The 9,333-nt window shown below is 35.0% G+C and overlaps 1 protein-coding gene across 1 annotated transcript; it reads left to right on the top strand.

Annotated features, from left to right (window-relative positions):
* The first annotated feature begins 369 nt into the window (after positions 1-369).
* On the top strand, positions 370-8,649 carry LOC149551196 (protein TRI1-like). Its single transcript, XM_089786772.1, has 3 exons — positions 370-811; positions 8,113-8,254; positions 8,342-8,649. Exons 1-2 carry the CDS (start codon positions 536-538, stop codon positions 8,233-8,235), a joined length of 399 nt encoding a protein of 132 aa, XP_089642898.1. The 5' UTR covers positions 370-535; the 3' UTR covers positions 8,236-8,254; positions 8,342-8,649.
* Positions 8,650-9,333: the final 684 nt, after the last annotated feature.

The raw sequence follows: 9,333 nt of genomic DNA, 5'->3' as shown, positions 1-9,333 counted from the left end.
CTTCTATTATATTTTTTTCAAAATTTTTCTATTGCACAAGAAGGTGCCATTGCTAGTTATTAAGTCGAGAGGCTTTCTAAGTGGCACTAATCTTCAATGTAAACATTTTCCATTTTGAAAGAAATTTGACGTTCATTTACATGTCAAAAAAAAAAAAAGAAATAGACTAAATATAATTATAATTGAAATCGTGAAAATTACAGAAAGGAAATGGCAGTAAAAATGACGCAGATAAGAGTCTCCAATCATTTCCTCACGCCTCTTAGACTCATATAAATATGCGATGATTAAAATTATGAAATTATGAAAATAGGCAGACTGATATCTCTAAGCTTATTATATATATATAATATATAAAAGCTAGTTATTATATCATTTCTGACAGTACTTTTGTATATAATGTTTAAAGCGCCTGAGTACGCCCTTACGTCCATCAAATTTAAGCGATATCACAGATATTCCCAAGCGGAAAAGTGGATAACAGAAGCTTGGTCACTCCCAGCCTTTCAATTCACATTCCAGAGATTGAGGAGCGATGGCACTAATGGCAGTTTCCCTGCGAGTATTACAAACCCCTCGGTTTGCACCATCTGTAAAGGCAAACAATGTTGAGCAGAGAGGTCTTCGGATGAATAAGCCGATGGTCACGGTCACTTGCGCAGACAGCAGTAAGCCCTCCGGCAGCGGCTCAGGACTGACTCGCCCGCGTCCGATTTCCCCTGCTATGCAAAAGTTTTTAGGTGTTTCAGAAATACCCCGCACCAAGGCCATCAAAAAGATTTGGGAATACATCAAGGAGAAAAACCTACAGGTACTGTTCCTGGCATTATTTGTTTCCTAACATCTGTAGAAACCTTTTGTGGAATTTGTATGCATTTTTGCAAAATGTCTACCTTTCCTGGAAATATTTTGCATTTTGCATGCCTAAGGTGAACACCCCTTTTACCTAATTGGCTAGGGGTTTAGCTTTGGCCTGTGACGTTGGGTACTTATCTTATGAGTACTCCATATGTTCCGTGCTTCTTATTTTGTGGGTTTCGAACTTGGGACCGGGCCTTATGAGCCCTGTGTACCCTGGATGGTGGTGTATGCAGTAGTATGCTTTTTCTCTTCTGTTTTGATAGAGCAATCCACTCTCCGGACTGCAATCATCAAAACCCCTGAAGTTACAGTGGAGTTAGTAGTCTGATTTTATTTTACATTGACTAGGTTTCGAACTTAGAACCCTCTCATTAGCGTGTTTGGTGCTCTACCTTTGAGCTGGAAGAACTTCTATGATCTTGGGTGTCGATTGCTCTTCGAACAAACTGCAAAGTCTTGGATGTTTCATCAATTAAATTGAAGTGTAATGTATTTGAACCAATTTAAGGACATGGTGTCTTTTGATGAAGCATAGGAGAATATAAAACAAAAATAAAGTAGTTTTGATTAATTCAAATCTTGCGGAATCTATGAAACTGCAAATGACATGCAGAATTTAACTGGAAATGTATGCAGATTAAGTACTTTGAACTTTAGAGGTACCTAAAATCACACATTTAATACTTAGAAGTTAGAACGTTGTGAATGTAAGTAATGCCTAGCTGTCTGTGAAGAATATATAGCAGAATCTGTGTTTGTTCATCTCCATGTTTAATTGAGTGTACACTGTGAATGTAAATAGTGCTTCTGTTTGGGAGGAAATCAAAGCAGATTGTGTAATTGTTCATCTCTATGTCTAATTGAGTGTTTTCAATCTAATGAGATTTTATCTATAATGGTAGTTAAGTTTCGTATAAATTTGTTTTCCCTCAACTTCCATAAGGCTAGATTACCATGGCTTTTATTGAACTTACATTCCTGCCCATGATATCATTTTCTTGTAATTCTTTATTCCAAGTTCCATTTTGCATCTTCCTCATATTCTCTTCATCTCTTTTCTCTGACTGTCTTCATTTGAGTTATTTATGGAGAATTTTCTATGCCTTCGCAAGGCTTCCATGCTTGGACTACATATAGCAGACTTCTCCTTTGTTGTGAGCCCCAACATTTTTTCTTTTGGTTTTCATCATCAGCTTGTTTATTTACTCTTCAACGATTTCCAAAGTTGGACTTATCACAAACTACGTTTGCTTCTCTGTACAAGCAAGTGGAGGGTGAATTCAGTTGGTACTACTTTGACATTTTTGCTGCTTAAACGACTAGCTAGGATAAACTTTGTGTATCTGCCACAATGGTCATACATTTCTTATTGTGAACTCCATCTTCTCACTATTTGCTTTTATGATTTTGAGTTCTATCTTGCATTTGCCTGACAGATATAGAATATAGAAGACCTGTCTTGCAGAATTATGACACCTGAATCATCATCATAAAGAATCACAATAAAATATGCCAATGCATGTATGAGAAAAGATCAATGTGTCCATGAAAACTGAAGTCAACAACATGAGGAGAGCTTAGGGCAGAGTACCATACAATTTTGTAATTGCCTCTTCCTGCCTAACATGTACACTCAATAAATGGCAGCAATCAATAACTGCGGATTCAAATGTATGTGATCACATACTAACAGTTGTTAACTTCTTGTAGTTACAACTCAACATTTAGTACAATGATAAATTGTTGAGTTCAATTTGCTTCTTCAGCATCATGTTAGTTCTGGGTTTACGGAGACTTCTGGAAAGATGTGTTAGGATTAAACCACTCTTGAAAGATAGGAAGATCGTAAAGTGGTTTACTCATGTTTTTCCTTTTGTCTCTGCTGTTTTGTTTAGACAGACACCTTTCTGGAATCTTTACCATTCTAGCAACAGTGGATAGTGGTCAGATTCTGCGTGGAATCAGTCCAAACTACAGAAACAGAATTCCAGATTTAAGTTCTGGAATCTGTTGTATAGGGCCATTCTTTAGTTGCCTACCTATTTCATGTTTATTTTATGCCTTTATTCTTAAGGATGATTTCTCTTGGGAGAAAATGGTTTTATATAATAAACTAATTCTTTCCTATTGCTTCTAAGGGCTTCATGTTTTTACTTCTATATTATTTATATTCAGACAATGCTAAAAACTAGATTAAATATAATGATATATTGTTGTATGCAATTTACTCCTTGAGCATTATGATTGTGTTGATTTCTCTTCTAGCCTCTAGGTTTAGTGGACTTCTGGTAAACCTCCAAAGGAAGAATTTTTTGTTTTGAAAGATATGGGGATCTTGAAAGTGTCTGGCACACCTCTTTTTTCCCTTTTCATCATTGCTATTTTGTTCAGCTAACAACTTTTCTGTGATTTTATAACTTAATAAGAATAGTGGATTACTGTCACATTCTCCATGGTATCAGTCCAAACTAAAGAAACTTTGGAATCAGTCTTATGGGGGCATTATTTAATAGTTTCCACCTGTTTCATGTGAATGTATTGATTGACCTGAGTCCTCAGGACCATTGTTCATGGGAGGTACCTATTATAATAAATCAAGTTCTTCCTATTGTATAAACTTATAAAAGGTTTCATGTTTTTGCTTCTATATGTTTTGTTACACTGTTTTATCAGTTATAACGCTTTGGAAGATCTCTAAAAAATTTAACATAAACCCACCATAAAGCTCTCATTTTCATCATTCACCCACTTGGTGCAATATATGTTTTGACCCTGCTGAAATGGAATACTAAGGTTGTGCTATTGTCTTCAATGTCATGTTTTAGCAAGTTCATGCTTTTCACACCTTCATTTCTTTTGTTTTCTGGCTTCTTTTTAATTGGAGTAGCTGAACTGTATTGTTGATATAGAACGCGTGGGAAAAACAGTAAAAGCATTCATGTATTGGATTGCAATTTCCTTCTTTTGGGTGCGTTTTCTGAAATTCAGAATGCAGCTCATCAATTACCTTGTCCAGATTATTGAGGTTGTGATGATTTATGTTGTAGATCAATTAGGATCTATTGGGAAATCTTATCTCATTCTTGGTCATTTACTGCAGTTTCCTGCTTCAATTCTCTTAGAATAGATGACCCTTTTCAGATTTTTTTCACAGCGAATAAACTTACACATTTGATTTTGTACCATTTTTATAATTGACAGTTACAGTTTGGGTTTGTGGATGCACTTAAAAGTGGGAGTTAAGTTTAGAATATCATATAGCATCATATAATGATAATCAACAAAACCACCATAAACTCGAAGGCTATTTAATACATAAATGATAAATATCTCAGAATATTCATTGATCAAACTTTATGTTCAATTTTAAAATATTAATACCAGGTTGAGCAATCAGTTTTTAGTGTCCTGGATTTCTGTAATGTCCACACTCAAATAATGTCTTTCAATAATTAAGATAAATTGCCAAGTCTTTGTAGTCTCCCAAGCTTAAGTGATTATTATATAAAGGGGACATCTAACATTTTAAAATCCCACTTAAGCTGTTCCTATTTTTCAGTCATTATTGTGGGCCAAGACTGGTTAAGTTGACTTTGCAAGCCAACCGACTCATTGGCTTCCTTGGCAAGTCGGAGGGGGACATGAGTTAGTAAGTTTCCATTGCAGGAAGCTGGGAATACAAGAAGCATATTTTTGGAGCCGCTATAGCATATATTGGAAATTGCATGAGTTGAAGAGATTCATTCGATCATTTGCAATTATTGTTATTTTCTCTTAGAAACCTTTCTGAGGCTTTCTTCCAGGACGGAATCCCAGAAGCTTGTATCACAGCAATACATAAGAGTCAGGCCCAGTTTATATTCAGCACAGTCATTTAAGACGAGAAAATCTGAAGAGTTTATGCAATGATATTATTCGAATCAGCTGAAGACTTTCAAGGCAACCAATGATGAATACATGAATCACAGTGAGCAGCAGGTAACGTGAACCTTCTTAGCGGCAAATCACAGACACTATTCTGGGGGTACAATTAGAAGGATTTGCAGCCAGCAGGCACAATCTTTGGAAATTTATTCCAGCATTACGGTGCTGCACATGCATGTGATAAGGCAGAACACCTAGTATATTAAGTTCTGAGTGGAAGCTAGGATGAGATCTGTTGGTATGTAATTATTTCTATGCTTTAAATGTTGAAAATAATTCCAATCAGAATCGTTCTTAATAAAATCAGTATGGAAGAAATAATATATCCGTGTGTGTGATAAAGTTTTATTACAAAGCTCTTGAATTTTTGCAATATTAGGTAGTCAGGATATTTTGATTTCTTAAATCATCAATTTCATCATCATCATTGGCATTAGATGATATAGGAACATTTTAAGAACCAGAAGCAGTCTATAGCCACTTAAAGTGTCATCACTTTCAGTCTTCTTAAATGCAACATTTTGGAAAGTGGGAGCATCCAAGTTAGTATGTGTTGCTCCATATTGCACAACTTTGTGTCCTCTTGTGGTTCTTTTGTTTGTGCAAAAGTAGATGCAAGTTGAAATGCACATATATTAACTTCATGGTCCTTTTAAAATGCAACTGTACTTCATTGACTGGATGAAAGAGATTGTGCTCTAATCCCTCTGAACTTCAATTGATTATGTTCTCACTCATTTATAACTCAAGTTTGAGAGAGTGGACCACACAAAATGTCCAATAAGTTAGTGAATAACTCTTCTCTACCAATGACGTTGTAACTCTATTGACTGTGGTGAAAATAGTGGCAATAAAATGACCATTTTTCACCTTCCCCTCACAATCCACAATATTCAAAAACATTGCCCTGTCAGGGACATTGCTATGCCATTGATGAAAGCTCAATTTTTGGCATCTTTCCACCCATCAGAAACATCAAACAATGGATATCCCTGTGTAGGCCCATGAATATCTTTACAAGCTTGATCTCCTTGTCTAATAAGGTGCCACAGACTGCCTCATAGCCTAGGCCTTCGTAACCTTTTAGAGCCTTTTTATTTTTTTGCACATTTCCTACTAGTATGGTGTGCGGACAACATTGAAACTCAACCTTTTTGTATAAAGACATCTGGCTATGCATTGATTACCAATGTCTCGACTCTCATTTTGAATGTCATTTTCAAAGGCCCCTATGGTCTTTTATTTGTAGTGAGCTGTTCTTTAGGAGTGGTAAAGCATTGGTGGTTTGATGAGGGCATATGGGGCTTCATTCCCTTTGATCACGTGTTTGATAAAGGATGGTTTCCATTATGGCTTGCCGGTTCTTTTGGTTGTTCCTGCTCATTAATATATGCTATCACTTGCTTTGATGTCATAGGTACACCATTCTTTCCAAGGCAAGCTTTGATGCCATTCCAAAAATTCCACACAAATGGACTTTCACCAAAATATATGAATTTTGCAAATCAAAATATAACTTCCACCACCTAGAACTGATTGTATCATATCACATGCTTCCAGAGAGAACTTGGCTTTATGTCCAATTTAGGTTGGCATGTGGAGTGGGAAGCAGTTGTTACTGTTATTCCTATGGCAAGAAATTAAAAAACCAACACATTTAAAATGAATTAAGATATTTAAAAAAAGAATAGATATATAAAACAGATCTCTTTTAAAAATTTGAGGACAGTGATACATTCATCAAAAAATGAAAGAAGAGAGAAGGGAGTTAGTTTCATGTTGGGAAAACAAAATTAGGAATAGAACACATCAAAAAAATGAAAGAGATATTATCTTCTTGGTAGGTAAGGAACACTTGCACACACCTAGAATAACAATGCAACGACTTTGGAGCCTTCAGTGATCAATCTTCAGGTCTGTGGAATGATAGGCAAGAATGAAAATTCAGCCTTTTGTAATGGTTTTTGTCTTTTTGGAAAAAAAAGCTCCAATGAGTTTGTTTTGGAATTTGAAATGGCGTAGGAGACACTTTTAGTGTGGAGAATTTGTTTTAGGGCATCTAGATAAAAGCAAAAGGTGGATTAAAGCAAGAAAAAAACAATAAGAGGCTAAACATTTGTCAAAAATTCAATAGGTGGATTAAAACAAGAAAAAATAAATAAGAGGTTAAATACTTGTCAAAAATTCAATGGGTTCACTGTGGGTTTGCTTGGGATCCATCTGGATTCATCCTGGAATTGCCTGGGTTTGTCCCAGACGAATACAGCGCTCATACTACATTCTGCTCGTAGCCACAGGGAAATTAAACTGGACTGCAAATCCAGCTGGTCCCTAGGCAGATCCAGTAGCAACCATATTTTGCAGAATTGATCTTTTCAATGAATTTTCAGACTATAGTATGTGCTTACTTTTCAGACATCAAGTGTACAATTCTTCTATATCTGGATCTTCTCTATGAAAAATGGTCATGAATGCCAAAACCCGCTGCAAATGTGCAGTAATCTAACGTAGATTGTGAAGCAGCAGTTCTGACTGCACCTCTACATCGCTTAGTAGATTGGGATTCATTGGATAAGATACCTCAGTAGTGCTCCTTCCATTAGCAGCACGTGTTACTGTTTATTGCTGAAAATGGATTCAAAGAGTTGTACCTTCTAAAAAAATTCCAACTGCCTTGGCAAACCTCAGTGACATGTCACAAGCAGTAGTTTAATTCTTTATTTTGCATTTTTTACTTCTTGCCAGGTTTGAAAAACTCCCATGAGATTCACCATGTATTATTTATTTTTTCTTGTTTTTGCCCTTACTAGCCCAAGATAGTTTGTTCTTTTTATAGTCTATACATTTTTGGTTTGGCTTCCCTTTTCATCATTTATGGTGCACTTCTAGCCCTTTTCTCTATTTTAAACTCTGATTTATTAAGAACATACAGCTATTAACAAATTTAGTTAAGGCAAAGTTTAAATGGCTTAAAAATTGAAGCAGTCAAACTTTGAATAACTTTCAAAGACTTTGAGAATCTTAATGGTGTAAGTTTTAACAATGTACTTTAGTGTAGAAGACCCCCTATTTTCTGAGCTTTAAATGACATTTAGTTTCTGAAGGACAAGATAATCTGTTGCTTACTGTCTCGACAAACCTTAAAATGAAGTTACAGTGAGATTCTGACACAGTGGATGAATTTGTTGTCTCATTTAAAGCAGCCTATTTGCTACTCAACTATAGTTGTAATTATGGATTCTTTAAAAGGATACATATGGCAATATAAATGGATGATTGGGCCTCTAATCCAGTTGGAGGTTTTTGTTTCTTTGTTTCTATTTACAGGATCCGGCAAACAAGAGAGAAATTATCTGCGATGAAAGTTTGAAGAGCATCTTTGATGGGAGGGAACGTGTCAATTTTCTTGAGATTTCTAGGCTTATGAGTCCCCACTTCCTAAAACAATGACCGACTAGCTGTTACCACAGTAAGTTAAACATATGTAGATAGCAGCTTCCTAAATAATTATTTTCAATATTTTCTCCACTAACATAAACTTGTTGATATTGCACAGGTTTATTTGCAGGTATTTGGAATTTTGATGAAATCATTTGGAAGGACACAATTTTGTAGGATAACTTTTGGATTTTCTTTTTCTTTTTCAATGAAAATACAGCGAATGGACCATTTATCTTCCTTAAATTTTTGTACATTCTAATTATACAAGGAGATATTCTAATGGGTAGTTCTAGTGTGGAAGATATGAAGTTTGACTGTTCATGCGTTTTTATGCCTTTGGTGATAATCTTTTCTACCCTGTATTTGATATGTATTACGTGGTGAAATTCAATTGTAAGGTGGTTCAAATGTTTGCTTGTATAAGTTTTTTTCGGATTTATTTATCCTTTTTATTGAAGATCACAATTGGATAGCATTTACATTTCTATATACTCTTAATGAAGCTCATCCTTTGTAATAGTTTATTTCAATGCAGGAAGGGGGAAACCACTATAAATATAATCTATACGAATTTATAGAAATTGAGAATTGAGAGGATATGCATGCTGATTTTTTTGGAAATCCATTTTGCCAGTTATTTCGAGACTTACTAACGCGTGCTATGTTATTGAGCTATTGAGAGCTCGTTTATGAAAGTTGCAAATATAAATGTGTTTTGCAGATGAACTTCAGTCGATAGTAGTAGGAGGTTTAGTTATTTAATATCTATAAATTTAAATGTGTTTCGCAGATGAACTTCAGTCTATAAAAGTACGAGGTTTAGTTTTTAAATATCTATAGCTTATGTAGAGGTCTATATATAGGCAAATTCTATCACCTTATTTATGTATCATGTAACTTGGATTTATTTGAATGCCTTAAAATTTATTATAGAGCAATATTTATTTGTTTAACATTGTAGATTGTGATAGCCCTGCAACACGGTTGGCAAGGCAATAATGAAGCATATGAAAAACGAGTATTTAAAGTTCTAGAGTTTGCAAAGAGTTTGGATTATAAACAAGCTAGTTAAACAAAAGTTGAATGAAATAGGTATATACAATTGTC

The sequence above is a fragment of the Cupressus sempervirens genome, chromosome 6, assembly GCF_028749045.1.
Source record: "Cupressus sempervirens isolate cs-2001-9-10 chromosome 6, ASM2874904v1, whole genome shotgun sequence".
Classification (NCBI taxonomy): Eukaryota; Viridiplantae; Streptophyta; class Pinopsida; order Cupressales; family Cupressaceae; genus Cupressus; species Cupressus sempervirens.
Note: the sequence above shows the minus strand (reverse complement) of the source record. Positions and strands in the feature narration are given on the sequence as shown.

What these genes read in the sequence shown, in the direction of transcription:
- LOC149551196 (XM_089786772.1), top strand. Translation starts at nt 536, where the DNA reads ATGGCACTAATGGCAGTTTCCCTGCGAGTATTACAAACCCCTCGGTTT. An exon ending in TCAAGGAGAAAAACCTACAG is followed by an intron (nt 812 to 8,112) that starts GTACTGTTCCTG and finishes TTCTATTTACAG; the next exon opens with GATCCGGCAAACAAGAGAGA.